Genomic DNA, 17,183 nt, shown 5'->3' with positions numbered 1-17,183 from the left:
GTGTGATGGATAGGTCTGTATATTAAGAACGAAGCTCTAATGTGATTGTCAAGTACCTTCTCCATTGCTTTGAGCAATAATGAGGTTAGGCAGATGGGTCTAGACTTTGCAAAAGAGTAGTCCTTTCTGGCTACCTTTGGTATAAATACAACTTTGCACGTTGTCCATTGTATCGGTATGTGTCCCCAAGCAAGACTGGCTCTATATTACATTCGCCTTGTGTAACTGGGCGCTTAGGGTTGTAGAGCACTGGGCTTATAAAATTTGACTTGCCTTGAAAAAAGAACCAGAACACAGAGATGACAGAACTTCAATTGCTACTTTAACCTTTACTTTAACCTTACACCATCCATTTCACTTTGTTTCACATAGCCTTGTCTATTACAGATGGTTAACACGTGACATGTCCATATACAATAGTTATGAGCACACAGTGTCCCTAATGGTTTTGGTACTGTAGTATCCTAGAACATAAAATTCTTAAAATTCATTGCATAAAATGATAATATCCATAATTTTTTCCAATACTTCCAGATACAATAAGTGTGGAGCAGAGTATAGCAACAACATTCCAGCTTAGGACATTTGCTGATGTCTTTGTTAACATTGTCAATGTTGTTGAGGTTGCCCTTGACTCCGTGGAGCTTACTTTCAAAGACTTGTACATGGGCAGATCTGAGATGTGGAGGCTGAAAAACCATTTAGTATGTTTTATAATTATGTTATTCTAATTTTGCTATTACACTTATGCATGCATAGCTTTTAAACCATTTTATATAGGGTACATGCATCTACTGCATATTTGCCTCGCTGTCTTCTTGCTACATATTTTTGTTTCTTAATGCCTATGTAGTTGATTACTCTACATAAATTTTAAACTCTATTTGTTTATATGTTTGTTGCCTAATGCCTGATCTTTTTGGCCACAGGTAAATACTTGTGTGTATCTCAACAAAAAGATTGAATACTGCGGAAGTGTAATCAGATGTCAAGTCTATGAGATGTGGTCTCAAGGAGACAGAGTGGCCTGCGGAGTCATAACCGAAGATACAAAAATAGTTTTCAGATCCTCAACTTCTATGGTATACTTATTCATACAAATGTCTTCGGAAATGTGGGACTTTGACATCCATGGTGATTTATACTTTGAAAAAGCAGTGAATGGTTTCCTTGCTGATCTTTTTGCAAAGTGGAAGGTTAGTTACAATTTATTTTTATTTGTAACCATAAGTTATAATGTGATATACAATAAATTCATTAAATCTAATAAAAAAAAACAAAATTCATCAAATGAATTATGTGAGTAAAATAATCTTAAATATTAAGATGCTACTTGATTTAAGTAAATTTTCAGAAAAATGGCAGCAACCATGAAGTGACAATAGTGCTCTTTTCAAGAACCTTCTACAAAGCAAAATCCTTGGAAGAATTCCCTCAACACATGAAAGAGTGCCTTCAGAAAGACTACAGGGGCAGGTTCTATGAAGATTTTTACAGGTAAATGTGGCAATAAGGGAACATTTTTATAGATTTCGGTATACAGTTGGCTGGTTCCCATAAGTCCACGTAAAAAAATGTATTTTATATAAATTACCTACATAATAATAAATTACAGTGGCTTATTTATCCTAGATGCATACACTTTTATATTTATTTTATTTTACGTTTCATTAAGTGTTGTGTTGCAGGACTCATACATTTCTTTTGTATTGCCTTCAGGGTGGCAGTTCAAAATGAAAGATATGAAGACTGGTCAAGTGTCCTACTGCAACTGCGGAGGCTATTCACAGACTACCAAAAGATTGTTTTACAATATCACGAGCGTCCAAACATCGAAATACCGACTGCCATTAATTCTACAGCTGCACAAGGCAACTTCTTGGAAGTACTCAATATGAGTTTGAATGGTAATTTTAAAAACTTATTTTTATATTAACTAGACTAAAGAAACTACCGGATAACTACGTATTTAAGTGGAATTGTTGCTCGTCATCTTTCAAAACAGTTCGTGGTCGTTAATCATGAGATTCCGTAGCGGTGATTCGACGGAAACTGAACAACTCTAGTCACCTTCGCGGATTCTCATGATTCGATTTTCGATTTAACGTGAGTGAGGAGTGACATGAGTTATCCGTTGCTTTAGTTAACATGTCTGAGTTTCACGGTGGTTTCTATTTAAAACTTATTTTAAATGCAGTGGTATGGTTTAGCTTCAAATGCAAATAAACTGACTCATCCATAGAATAAAGATCTATGTGCAAGACTGCTTCTTCTCAGGCCGTAGTACATTTCATTCGTTCTTCTCCGCTGTGGATGTCAGATCGACCGTTGTTCTATTTTATTTTTCCGAAACGAAATAAGACTTACAAATTCTCAAAACACCTTTACATAGGCCTTAGTTTGAATAACGAAATTATTCTCGTAACGTATATATTCTATTTTCGCTATATAATTACATCACACTCTGTTTATCGGATGAGCCGAAACATAATAAATAACGCACACTCACACAGTCCCGCTCTAGAATATAAGTGCGGGGCTATGAGCGTGTACGCGATAGTATATGTTATTATTATAAGCGGGCTTTACATAGAAAGCCTTCCCTGTAAAACTTTTGATAGTTAATTAAGTCAATACAACAGATGCAAAAGATATACTCCAAAAGTCATCATCCCATCCCATCCAAAGTACCTAAGGGCTCGTGCAGCGTGCGGCGAAATGTCGCAACTGCGGTCGCATCGACTCGCTACGACGTCTAACGACGAAATACAGTGCAGCATGCGGACGATTAGCGACGTAACACTACCGGCGACCGACCGATAACTTAGTGAATTTTCGAATAATTATTGTACTTACAGGGAAAATGGATATAGTATCAGAACTTTTTGTTGGAAAATTCTGTTTAACGAGTTCGTGCCGTAGGTAGGATAAGAAGAAGGAGATTTTAGTAGCAGTAGAGCTCCTTGTGAAAGAATTCATCCAGGGTATTACTGCCACCTTACCTATTTCTGCCCCCAAGCTGTAATGTCAGCATTATTGTGATCCGATTTTGAAGGGCAACGGTGAAATTACAGGCACATGGGATTGTCAACTTATGTCTCAGGGTGACGGGCGCAGTGGAAGTGCCCCTCAGATCTGTGCGATCTAAAGCTCTGAGTGGCACTGCAACTGTTACGGACAGGCGAGTACCTTACCATCAGGTGCACGATCTTGCTCGTCCCGCCACTTGATATCATAAAAATAAAAATAATAATTATTTAATATTCTTCATCCAATTAATATTCTGCGGCGATTACCAACTGCATCACTAAACCTATCTGTATCCATTATTATGATTTTAATTACTTACGTAATAGTCTAATAATAATAGGAATATTAATTGATCATCTAGTAGTAGTCGCAAGGACTGATCGCTGCCAGTCTTACGACCAATTGTCGCCGGTCGCGGGCACGTTGCACTAAGCTATTTAGTTCTACATGTTAAAACAAGTCGCAGCGAGTCGGTGCGACCGCAGTCGCGAAATATTGCCGGCACCATGCATGAGCCCTTGCCAACTACTCGAGACCAAATTCAGTGTTCCCAAACACGATAATTCTGCTGTAAGTAGTTGAGGTGTTGGGTAGAATGTACATAGACTGTCCTAGTTGCAGCATCAAATCCAGGTTACCATATTAATGTAATGTCATCGGATTTGCATATTATACCGATATACAAATTCATTTTATGTATGACATATATCTTATATGTCATACATATATGACATACATACAGGATGAATTTTTAGTCATCGTCCAAACTTTCATATTATGATCTTTAGTGAAAATATAACATGCGCAAATTTTCCTTTTAGTGTAAATCAATACTAAAATTAAGATATGCCATCGCAAAATTGTTTTAAAAAATTGCGCGCGTGTGGACAGCCTACTCGATATGCGCGCTAGGCCAACCCCCGCGTCATTGATAAAATACATAAGTTGCAAATTTTCCCTTCATACTTTCACGGGCTTAGGACCGTCAAGTTACAAAAGGCTTTTGTGATGTTATTTTAGAATGTAGACAATTAATTCGAATTCAAGTCAAGATTTTGTTACATTAACGCACGAAAACGAGAGCGGAAGTTATTTATAAGTAAATTGTTTTAGAGGTTTGACAAAATTTGATGATATTATTACAAAATAATGATAAAAATAATGCACCTGATATCACAGACCTAATTAGGAAAGTTCGTTTCCCGAACTTAACTTCTACGCATTTAAAGCGTTGTGTTACCGAAGGCCATCGAAGAATTTACTTGTTTGTGAGACAAACAAATAAAAGGTTCGCTTCCTACGATGAATTGTAACGAATTAGTATTTAGCAACTAATAAAAAAAAGAATCTTCCCATCGCCCTTTTGTTATCTACGCACGTGGTGTTTTTTATTAATAAAAATTAGAAACATTTTATAATAATATCAATAAATTTAAACAAAACATCGATTTACGACAAATGTAGTCCGCACTCGTATCGTACACAGAAGTATAAAAATAAAAGCAGGCCATGCCTTTTGCAATAAGGCGTATTTAAAAAATTTGAATCAACTTATGTACATTTAATTAAAATCAAATAAAAATTACCTTAGCGTAACAACTTTAACAGTATTTTAATAATTGCTCAAAATGTAAACCATTCCTCTCCAAGCAGATTCTTGCACGTTTTTGAATATTGTCTTGTATTTTGTTCAGCGCTGTAGTGTCACTTTTCACTTGTGCAAATGCACTTTCAATTTTTAGTTTCAATTCGTTGAGGCTTTGGGCCTCCTCCACATACACGCGGCGTTTAATTTCGCCCCACAAAAAAAGTCACAGGGTGTGAGGTCTGGTGACCTGGGTGGCCATGGAACGGGACCCCCGCGACCGATCCAGCGATTCCCGTATTCCATATTTAAATAATTCCTCACGTCGATAGCGTAATGTGGCGGTGCACCGTCATGCTGATAATAAAAAGCAGGATGGTTAATGAGGGCTAGCGGTACGTCGTCCATCAAATCAGAGACTATGCTTTGTAGCTTATTGAGATAGGTGCCTCCGGTCAGCCGCCCCTCAATAAAATATGGCCCTAGAATTTTATCACCGACAATCCCGGCCCACACATTTGCACTAAAACGCACTTGGTGATAATTGTTTTTTATCATGTGCGGGTTGCGATACGTCCACCAATGTTCATTATGTTGGTTGTACAGCCCCACACGTGTGAATAGGGCTTCATCAGTCCATAAAATGACCTCATCGGGGTGTGCGATCAGCCACTTGCAGAAAACTCGACGAGGCAGCGCGTCTGCTTCATTTAGCGTTTGCACTTTTTGAAAGTGATAAGGTGTAACCTGTGTTCCCTACCTTTCCCTAATAAGGGTGAAAATAAAAGAAGGTAGGGCGGTTAACTATTTTAATAAAAAATGAATAAATCCCAGGGTACATAAAAATTTATGATTACGTGGGCTCCGGCCTTAGGCCTCTTTTCCATTACACGGTTTCTCGCCGTGAAAATCTACGGTTAATTCGCCGCGTGTAGGCACGGTCGTCAGTGTGGTATGGATCACTATATGAGCTTGTCGACATGCACGGTGGCGCCAAGGCACGGCGCCGCGGCCGCGTGCGCCGTGACTGCCCCTCGGCGCGCCGCGTCTACGCACGGCGTGATTTTCACCAGTGTTGTATGGCAGTCTATCGGGGTGTGTCGACGGTGCCGGACGTACGCACGGATTCGTGACCGCTTATATACGCTGTTTCGCGATTTTATTATAAAATGAACATAAATCAAGAATTATTAATTACGTTGATTCAAGAAAGGCCTGTAATATGGGATAAGACCATCGACGATTATAAAAATAAGCGGCTTAAATATGATTCCTGGAAAGAAATATTTATTCATTTCCAGCCCACATTTGAAGATTTAAGTGGTGATGAGAAAAACAAGTTTGGTAAGTTACAGATTTAATTATTAACTTTTTACTTATGCATAGTTGTTTTGATAGGAGAGGCGACCTTCGTTAGATACAAAATATTGTGCAAATCTGTTGCGAACTTCATTAGCCGCCAAACTTCCGCGAACTGCATTCGTGATAGGTAACTGGATTAGTTCCGATTCTGAATCAAGGGTGGACTCATTTTCACTCGCATTGTGAAACTGAAAGTTTTCCTGCTTATGTATAAAATTTTGCAAAACACAACATGTTTTCACAATATCAACTGCCAAATCGATGGACACATTCATTGGCCGGTGAAAAATTCGCCATTTATTGGATAAAATGCCAAACGCACATTCAACAAATCTTCGCGCTCTTGTGAGTCTGTAGTTAAATGTACGTTTTAATTGATCAAGCTGATGACCACCAAATGGACGAAGCAAGTGATAATGCAAAGCAAAGGCTTCGTCCGCAACGAACACATATGGCAAATCGTAGTCAATTCCAGGCAAACGTGTTGCATCGGGTAGATTTAATCCGTTGTTTGTTAAATTTTTCCAAAATGGGGTCTCTTTAAACACACTGGAATCACACTCCTTTCCGTAGGCGCCAACGTCAACAAATATAAATTTGTAATAGCTATCTACTACTGCCATCAAAACTATAGAAAAAAAATGTTTGTAATTTAAAAACATCGAGCCACTATCAATTGGCTTAATAAGTCTGATGTGTTTTCCATCGACCGCTCCTAAGCACAGCGGGAAGTTGGAAGATTCTTGAAATTTGCTTGCAATGTGTAGCCAGTCTTCTTTAGATGGCATTTTCATATATTCTTTATACAGTTCTAACCAAATGTAGTGGCATACTTCACGTACGATGCAACTTATGGTTTTTATTCCAATTCTATAGCTGTAGTATAGGTCAGTAAAGGTATCTCCTGTTGCTAGATACCTGAAATATAAAACAAAACGGTTCAGGTTCAAATACTAAAACCCCATTTTAGGTCGGGGTCGATTCAGTTTAGGTCGGGGGTTTTTATAAATTTTGAATTTAATAATTATTATTTATTTATTTTCAGGGCAAATGGTGATGAAGAAGTGGACCAATATGAAAGATAGCTGGATAAAATATGACAAAAAAATTAATGAATGTAAGTCTGGTTCTTCAGCAAAAAAAATAAGAAAATATATGTTCTATGATGAAATGATGTTCCTAAAAAAAAATGTTGAGCATCGCAAGATCGATTCTAACATGACTGAACATGTTCATGATTCTAGCCTCAGTAATGAAAATTTTGATAGTGCAGTCCCGAATCAATCAAGCTCGGGATACACTGAACGGAGTGAGACGCAAAGGCCTAAAAAAATAAGAAAAAATGAACTAAGTGAAGTTGACATTAGGTTTATGAAGTTTATGGATTCAGCAGAACGAGATGAGAAAAAGAAAAGCCGTAGTATGAACTTTTTTATGGGAATCGCTGATACAGTTGACAAGTTCAGTGATGAAAATATGATAGACTTTCAGTTTCAAGTAATTTCAATAATTAAAAATATTCAACAAAGACAGTGTACTCAGTATATACCTACATCAAGAAACCAATGGGATCAAGGCCATCAAGGATATTTAAGTGGTACAGCATCCTCAAATGCGCAATCGTCAACATATGGATATTCTACAGCTGCTAGATCGGGCTATGGAATAAGTCGTCCACAGACGTCTTCTCATGATTTTGGACACGGTTCTGGTTTAGAGCCAATCCACTACCGACCCGAATCACAATTATCTGTACATAGTGTAAATGCGGAAAGTATCTCGGCAGATTCTCAAGTTTCTATTGAAGACGAATTCGATTTTAGTACCGCACTTGAGTAGCATTTTCAGCGTAGTGTATTTTTTGATTTACTTGTTCTTAAATTAATAATTATTAAAATTCAATTACATGTAATAATTTTGTTTGTGTGCAATAAACAATTTTAAACTAAAATATGTCATTTAATTTTGTACCTACTTACCTCAGAGTTACAGCCAATCTTTCTGCGGGCGATATACTCTCTCGCATAAAAGTATCTTGATGTTTTAGTTCCTGGGATAATTTTTGGAGCAAGTTGTCGAATGTAGTTTTCTGCATTCTAAAATAATTGTAAAACTTGTCTTCATCTTCTCTCAATTGATTCTTGACAAGTGTATGAAACGCGCCATATTCCTCCCTTTTTTCTAAAATCGGATGTATCCAAAACCTTACTTCCCTTTTTTTTTCTATTTTCTTTTTCCTATATATGTAATAAGCAACTATAATTTTTTTTTTCGTAAGAAAATTCATGACGCAGCACGTCCTACACAGCCCGAGTAAAAAGCGCTACTAGCCAGTACTTACCAATGTCTCGCGCGGTGATTTTGCCGTATCATGTACAAGCTAGGACGTTTTTTCAACCGTACGGCTTACACACCGTACGTTTGAACAACCGTGTAATGGAAAAGAGGCCTTAAGGTACGGATCGTTAGCACTCCCGGGGTTATGCACTCCCCCGGGTAAAGGCCGGCTGGAATGTAGATAGCCGGCGCCTTGTCGTGTCGGAGACGGAAGGTGTTGAAGAAGGGCTCCGACGGGAAGTGAACCCGGAACTGCGGCAGCCAAGCACGACGCGCGTCGCTTGTAGATGGTGTTGGCCACGTAGTGGCCGAGGGTTTTAAACCCTAACGGAGTTCCTGTAACATGTTACAGTGCGGGTATACTGCGCTGCTGTGCACGCGCCCGTTGCGATTCCGTCCCGGCAGCTTAAGGAATGCTTTACCCAATGAGGGAACGCTTACGTATTAATCCTGCTGCCGGGAGAAATCACAACGGAATTTAACTGAAAAATAAAAAAGGTTAAGTACTTGTGGGTAGGCAGAAGGCACCCACAAGCAAGAACAAAGCTAAATAAAACGAAATAAATACAATTGTGAAATGACACGTTGACTAAAAGGAAAGTTCAAAAGGTCAAGTCACGTAAAACCGCGTGGCATCGCATGTGCCTTCGTTAATTACGCGGATTCGTCAAAATTAAATAACTGGCTGCTGGATTGTTGCTGCCAGCCGTAAGGGAACGTATTTGTTCGACCTATGGATGTACAGGAACCGCGTAATTAACGAATGCACATTCCGCGACCGCCATTTTACAAAATAGCGAATTACGAAAATAAGTGGTGTGGTATTGGAATACTCACCCGAATACGGGAACTTCTTATACTCACAAGTTGTTAATATCAAAAGCAATTGTCGTAGTTGCCGAAATGCGGATTTATATTTGCAATTTAAGTATTTAGGAGCGCGCGTAGGCGATGCCGGCTCGTGAGAAATGTGGCCCGGACGCCGTCGCAACTCCTTTTATATGCGAGCCGCAGAGAATCCACGCGTGAGCATTAGCGCTCGTTTAACCGATTACGTAAAAAAAAAGGGTATGTAACGTTTTTCGTTACAAAGGGTGCAATCCAGAGGTGTTGAGCAGCTTCCACACAGCGTATTGGCTAACGTTGAACCGTCGAGCTACATCACGTGTACTTCGTCTTGGATCTCTCTCGAAAAAATCGAAGATTACGGACAGTCGCGGCCTACCACGTCCTTGGGCGTGTGAAGGCGTCGTAAACTGGCCATGGTCTAAAAGCCTCTGCATGACATGCAGAAACGTTTGGCGATTGGGGACTGTAGGACTTGCCATTCCATAATTGCGAAGGCGAGGAATGCTCTCTGACTCGTATAGTCTCTGGGCTCCGTTTAGGCTTTCATCACTTATAAAATAGCACTTGACCATTTCAAAGTACTCGCGGTTTGTATACATAGTGACACGTGAATGCGTTTTCAATAGCGAGATAGCGTTGCACACACGTACGAAGCGCTACACGGACGTGTGACGACTGAAGTGACATCCGCCAATAGTGTTCGGCGCGGGCGGCGGCGGTGGCGGCAGGCATTTTGCTTTGATTGGAGAATCCGCGCGGTTAGCGTATGGCATTCATTCATAGACGCATAGTCGTAGTAAATAATAATAGTGTAAATTGGTAACCAATTTTTGTCGAGTATTACTTCGGAATAAATATTTTCATTTTGAAAATAGACCTATCAATTTTTTTCGAAAATGGAGTCTTTGAATGATACCTAGCGGCTGGAAAAAATTTGGACGATGACTAAAAAATCATTCTGTATATCTTTGTAACTTACAAGCTTTCTTAATTATTATGGTAATGAATTATTGTTTAATTGTCCTTATATGTTTACAGTTTTTGAGAAACACTACCTAGACCGATGCTTCGATAGAACAGGACAGCTTTCCGTTGTAATAACGCCAGGTGTTGGCGTATTTGAAGTGGACAGGGAACTAACAAATGTAACGAAACAGAGAATCATAGATAACGGTGTCGGCAGCGACTTAGTATGTGTTGGTGAACAACCCTTACATGCTGTACCACTTCTGAAATTTCACAATAAGGATAACAATTTAAACTCTATAGACGACTACTCTATGCCTCATTGGATAAATTTGTCTTTTTATTCAACCAACAAGAAAGTAGCATATTCGAATTTCATACCGAGAATAAAGCTGCCACCGCGCAAGAGTACTGAGCCATTGAAGAAAATGTACGAAGACGAAAAATCGGGAAAACTACTAAAGGAAGACGAGTACATGCACAATTCCATCTTTGATTATGACGCTTATGATGGTCAGGTTTTTCAACTGCCGCCGGCTCATAGTACTTGGTAAGTGTTGCTAGCAAAATTTTTTTGTGTACAAACTGACAGGACAGGCGTTATAGTGGCTGCTCCCATCTGTACATTTTGCTGCAAATCTGTACCACAATACAATGTCAGAAATGTGGCAAGATATTAATAAAAATCTTAGGTATTACTTTCCCTTGCTTCTGCTGCCATTGCCATTGTAATGTTTGCTGTCAAATGAAAATGATGAATGATTTAGTACTTAAAGTAAAATATCGCTTGTGCGTCCTTTGTTCTTAGAAAATAACACTCATCCCTTTCATGACAATCTACGAGGCTCTAGCCTTGATAGTAATAATAATAATAACGCACACACTCGACATAGCCCCACACTAGGAAAACCCTGTGTCGCGGGTGCCATGGACACACAAATAGACAATTACAAATTACACCCAAAATCACGAGACAAATAAATGTAGGCCATACAAATATTTCTCCCGGCCCGGGAATCGAACCTGGGACCTCTGCGTGGCAGTCCGGCATGGTAACCGTTCGGCCACAGAGGCAGTTAATTGATGGATTAAATTTATTAATTAACCATTATTATCGAGTTCTTAGGTTTTTGCGATTGTCAACTGTAACCATGACGGGACCGGTAATTTTAAAACTTGTATAACAAATATTTTGATTTCAAAAATATTTACATGGCACGATTTTTGGGTTACCAATAAATATAGTTTGCCCATAAATTATTTAAAATATTGCAGTGTGCAAAGAGTGCCTCGCACAAAGAAGACTTCTGTAGCTGGTTTGGAAGGGATTAACAGGAGGAGTCCACCAGTTACTGCTCTGCACTATAGGAAGATGTCTGACCCTGATATACATCACAGTTTGGGAGATATCCTAACCAGTGGAAGTAAGTATTAGTGCTATTGCACTATGTGTACTTTACATGATAGTTGTGCCTTTTTTCGTTCCAAGGGCAGTAATGTCCACTTGCAGTAAATTTAAGTACATCTTAAACCAATGCTTAAATTGATAAGACACTCTTAACACAATGCACTAAGAGTGTATTTTGCATTTCAAGCATTCGTTTAAGACATATTGGATCGAGTCGTGTGACACGTGACATCGGAGCGTGACACCACAAAGTCACCATCCACACTTGTTGCAATGTCACGCGGTGTTGTACGTTCTTGTCACACCGTAAATGTATGTCACGGCAAAATGTACGTGCCGTCTTTAACGCCCATGATTCATCATTCGTCCGGCGAATAAAAACCGTCCACACTTATGTTTTTGTCACGTGTATCTGTAACGAAGTCCGGTGCGTTGAAATGTCACAAATGTGGACCCACGCTATGATTAACAAATAAAAGAACAAAAGATTTTGTTACAGAATTTTAAATTTCATAATTTATCTTTTAGATAAACCAGGCTACGAATCGAGTAGCGACGCACCCGATTCCCCAATCTCCAGCAGTCGACTATCACCAAGGAGTTCAATGTCGGCGAACAAGCCCGTAATACGCACTGGACGCGCTTTAATCAACCCATTCGACCCATCACACGTCACTGTCAAGCTTACGAGTAATCGACGGCGGTGGACGCATATATTTCCTAAAGGTAAGGCTCTCTATATCTCGGTTTCGAAAATTTGAAGTCTCGACGATTTTTTGGCATTTTTTCGATTCACAAATCGATGCCATACTTTCTCAAACTCGTATCTTATAAAGAGTGATTATTCAGGTGAAGGCAAAAATTTCTTTTTATTTTAAATTTCTTGTGTTTCAATGGTGTTAATTTGGATGCATTACTTTAAGAATAGGTAAAAGCCAGTGTGTATATATGATGTGAAAGCGGCCCTTTTTTTTTGATATCTTTATAGATATCAAAAAAATCTGATATCTTTATAGCTTTATAGATAGCCCAGGGAGACTCAGGGGTTATGTGGGGGACTCTCCCTCCAGACTGGAGGGCCTACCCCACTAAAACCCCACCCCACCGAGTTAACCTCTCGCCGGTTGAGTCGGCGCCGTGTAGTCGGTGAACATTCACCACGACATGTGAAATCCTCCTGCAAAATTTGTATACACAATCCATTTTTTGCATTTCAGTAACTTTGTGTTTTGAGATACGAGTTCGAGAAAATTAGGCGATGAAATGGAACTCCCTTCCAGGGCACGTATTCCCTCCGTCTTACAATATGAGATCCTTCAAACGAGGCGTGAAAAGGCATCTTGTAGGCATGCAGGGTGGAGGTGGCTAGGGCAATGATTGTATCAACGCTGCACTAGATTCCTTCACGTTTGGATACCATTTTACATCAGGTGGAATGGAGTCATCGGCCTGTAATGTATGATAAAAAAAAATTTCCTCGCGACTTACTTTTTTGTCTCCGTAATTTCGAGACTTAAGTCATTTAGTTTATATTAATAAATCTAATAAACTGACAGTAATTTTTTAGTCTGTTTACATGTACTTGGTAACACTGTAGGTAGAGCTTAGTAAAGTCTGTGGAGATTAAAAAATAATAGTAATAGGATCAGCTCTTGTCCATCTGAAACTGCATCGAATGCCCTTTTTTTATTTCGTGCCAAAATTGAAAAACTTTAATAAATAACTTTTGATTTTAGAATAGTATACAATAGAAAAGAAACCATTTGTTGCAACGGCACAACACAAAAATACACAGAAAGAAAGAATTAAAAAACGACAAAACAAAAGTAAAACAAAAAATAAAATTAACAAAAAACAAGAAAGCAAACATATCAAAAATTGTCAACACAATTTGAATAAATGTCATGTGTATGCAAAAGGATTCACTCGACTACTGGACTAATGCCACAACCGAAAGTAGGCTGTGACGCTAGTCTGGTTTTCCCTGGGATTTTCGGGACCATACTGAATCTCGATGTTTTTTTTCTGGGGCCCGAAAATGCAGCGAAACTGAAAGCCCTAATAAGGATTGAGAAAGGATGAAATACTTAAAAAACTACCGCAGATAACATTGCGTCATTGAAGTGCGTAATCATAAATAATCAATGGAATTTCTACATTTATGTCAGAATAACTGTATACGTCCGTAAGGATGAAGTCTAAAGTAGTTTTTTAATTCTCATCATATCAGCCGGAAGATGTACACTGCTGAACATAGGCCTCTCCCAAAGATTGCCAGACTAGCTGGTCGGACGCAACGTGCATCCATCGGTTACACGTCGCTCTTACCAGGTCATCCATCCATCTATTAGGGGTCGCCCCACTGAACGCCTTCCGGTTCGTGGTCTCCATTCGAGAACCATTCTGCCCCAACGGTCGTCAGTTCTGTGAGCTATGTGCCCTGCACACTGCCACTTCAACTTGCTAATGCTTTGGGCTATGTCGGTGACTTTCGTTCTTGTACGAATTTCCTGATTCGATCAAGTAGAGAAATACCGAGCATTGCTCCATGGCTCGTTGAGTGACTTTGGAGTTTTTTTATGTGGCCCATGGTAAGTGACCACGTCTCAGAGCCGTAGGTCAACGCTGGCAACACGCACTATTCGAAGACTTTAGTCTTCAAGGACTGCGGTATTGCGGACGAGAAGACGTCCCGGAGCTTCCCGATAGCTGCCCAACCGAGTTTTCAATTCTGCTTTCTATTTTATAAAAATATGTAAATGAATGTCAATGTTAAAGTGATAGAACTGAAAGGGCTGTAAACCTAACTAGCTGTGAACAGGTTCACGGCAATGAAACGGGTTACTTCCAGTCTACAAAATTTATTAAAGAAGTAAAGTTTAAAGAAAGGGCTGTAACAATAAAAAGGTAAATGTAAAAAAACAGGTACAGCAGTATAAAACACTCCCTACACTTTATTATTAAGGCCCTTACCCCTAAATGGGCCGAGTAACTGAATTACAAATGTAGGTACATGAAGGCTGTAGACTTATAAATTATTACACATGATTTAGCTTATTAAATGATTACAAACGTAGTAAAGAACCAGAATTAGCGATTACTCGCGATGGAATTTCAAACAGCTCCGACTGTTGTGGCGGTCGAGCTGAGAGTGACCGTGGTACGAAAACAAAATGAGAAAGTGAAGGAAGATGGAACAATTCAAATTTAAAATTTAAATACATGTAAAATAAAGAAATGATAGGATACAAGCGGAGAGAGGCGATACAAAAAGGTGAGATGACGGTGTAAGGAGGTCACAGCGTCACAGAACTAAACGAATTATTATCATGAATTTTTGTCGTCCAATTACACAGTAGCTGTATATGTTACCCCTTTATATATGTATAGTTTTAAACCTAATAAACAGTCAATACTCGTCAATGTAAATCATTTTATTATTTAGGCCCGACGGGTGTATTGATTCAGCAGCATCACTACCAAGCCAGACCTGCAGGCGAGGTCGCGTCGACGAATGAAGTTAATAACTTGAATAAAGAAAATGGATCCCCCAGCATTATGAACAATCATTCCATATATCAGGTTGATGGTAAGTTTTGTTAGTATTTATTACAATACATTTTTCTAGTTGCTGCTGCTTACATACGTTATCGCCCATAAGAAAATCTTAACGCAGCGAGACTTCAGTAGAGTGATGTTAATGATGAGAATTATATAAAAATTGTTTCAGAAACAGATTTGATTATCGTTGTAAAATAAAGAGATGTTGCAGAAGCGTTCTAAATGATCAAATACTTAAAAACTCTTAAAAATAATAATAATTAGGAAGCTTTTAATTGGCATCTGATTAATCACATTTAAATCCATGTTGTAAAAATAGCTGTAACCTCCCCTAACAAAAAAGAAATAAATCACATTTTCAAGGTAACATCCCGAGTCGCAAGCGCATGATCAGCGCATCCGGGGCTCTAAGCATCCTCGGAGCCACATTAGGACCTACCCCGATAAACAATGCCAACAATCTGGCCTTGTTGTGGGGCGCTACGGGAGAGCAGGAGTGGACACCTGCCTTAACTACAGGTTGGTATTTTTTATTTTGCGTTTGTATTAAGTGTTTCTGTACATTTGATGTGGTGATAGTGTGAAAATTTTGTATTATGAAGTTGTGTCAAGTAAAATAGGCAATTAACTTGTTGTCGTCAGGACTGCCGGACGAAATGCCGTCCAGTGCAAAATTATCTATTGCACACGATGCCCGTGCGACAGTTGCATAATGCCTCGTGTATCACACAAAATTATAGGCTGGCAGAAGTTTGCGTATGAATTGAATAAAATTAATACACACGACCGTTACCAGAGGCGAAGAGTCCATATAACAACACGGCTCCCATTGACTCACCATAAGAAAGTGCTTAATTTAGACACAATACTAACACACGAATCCAAAACATTTTGACTTAATTTTTAATATGCGAAACTTCTGATCATTTTATCCGAGAATCTAGGCACGTAACATTTAGTTTCGTATACAAAATTATTGACAGTTTGTCCAACAGTTTATCGCCGAATTACCTTGCTAGCAAATACTGCCTCCAAATGTTTTGGTTTCACTGCTTACAAAAACCACCATGTACTGCATTATAGGCGAAGGAATATATCAGCTCAACTCGGTTGAGATCGAATTATGAGAAAGTCAAAATAATCAATATTGTACAAATGTAAATGACTAAGGTAGATTGTCTCGTCTCGGTGGGAAAAATAAGGATGATTACACAAGCTAGCGCCGCAACAACTGCGGCCGAAGCTGCGTTGCTGCAGTTGTAGTCGCCCCTGCATTTGTATACACACATAATACAACGTGGCGTCGGCGGAGAGCACTGCCGCAATTTGCTATTACGTTTTTAATTGGTCACGCCACATGGGCTGCTGTCACACCCCTGGCGCTGCTGTATGACACCGCAACCCCTACCCTAGCCAACTCCTAACCTACTCCGGATTTTTTCGGGATTCGGGAAATCAAGCATGTGCGTAGATTAAAATGGTCGTTCTTTGGGATAAGTAGTAGGTAGACTATATTTATCTAAACTTTGCGACGAGTTTTTGCAACCACCAATATATCGGAATATTTAGGAAATTCCGACAAAAAATTACAAAATTTTAACAAATATACTCTAACCTAACCTATCCCAAATACCGTCAGTTTTTAATATACCTATTTTGATTTTTCGAATTCCGAAAAAATCCAGGACGAACAAATGCAGACGTAAGCAGTCTCCATTTCTGCCTCTGTTTATCAAAGTTTAAGTAAATAAACCGAAGTGTGAGCCGACTTCTCTTTTGAGTATATTCACTCTTCGCCCACTGATGGTAACAACATTAATTTCTAGCATAGCATGTTGACAAAAATGTAGCATATGTTAGACCAAAAGAATCGAACAAAAAACCAAATTCAACAAAATAACAAGAAGAAAAAAATTACAATTTTATAATTAACAAGTAAAAATATAATTTCTATAATGCTGTATTTATGTCTAGATACAAGTTCAAATTGTGTCGTCTGTTGTTAAGTGTACATATATTAATTGAAACTCATTATTAACTTAAATTTCAATGGGTTTATATCTATGCATCATAACGGTAGGAATC

The 17,183-nt window shown here is 38.9% G+C and overlaps 1 protein-coding gene across 6 annotated transcripts in view; it reads left to right on the top strand.

Annotated features, from left to right (window-relative positions):
* Positions 1 to 539: 539 nt before the first annotated feature.
* LOC113237216 (GATOR complex protein DEPDC5) overlaps positions 540 to 17,183 on the top strand; it is a 38,114-nt gene continuing 21,470 nt past the window's right edge. For all 6 annotated transcript variants that reach the window (XM_026473561.1, XM_026473560.1, XM_026473563.1 and 3 more), the window contains exons 1-9: positions 540 to 704; positions 930 to 1,196; positions 1,355 to 1,497; positions 1,720 to 1,907; positions 10,202 to 10,679; positions 11,405 to 11,553; positions 12,066 to 12,263; positions 14,983 to 15,126; positions 15,462 to 15,617. In XM_026473561.1, coding sequence (XP_026329346.1) covers positions 666 to 704; positions 930 to 1,196; positions 1,355 to 1,497; positions 1,720 to 1,907; positions 10,202 to 10,679; positions 11,405 to 11,553; positions 12,066 to 12,263; positions 14,983 to 15,126; positions 15,462 to 15,617 — 1,762 coding nt within the window. In that variant the 5' untranslated portion in view covers positions 540 to 665. The remainder of the gene's footprint in view (positions 705 to 929; positions 1,197 to 1,354; positions 1,498 to 1,719; positions 1,908 to 10,201; positions 10,680 to 11,404; positions 11,554 to 12,065; positions 12,264 to 14,982; positions 15,127 to 15,461; positions 15,618 to 17,183) is intronic.

This window comes from Hyposmocoma kahamanoa, unplaced genomic scaffold (genome assembly GCF_003589595.1).
Source record: "Hyposmocoma kahamanoa isolate Upper Pololo Valley unplaced genomic scaffold, ASM358959v1 93, whole genome shotgun sequence".
NCBI lineage: Eukaryota > Metazoa > Arthropoda > Insecta > Lepidoptera > Cosmopterigidae > Hyposmocoma > Hyposmocoma kahamanoa.
The sequence above is the reverse complement of the archived record's forward strand: the minus strand, read 5'-3'. Positions and strand labels throughout refer to the sequence as shown.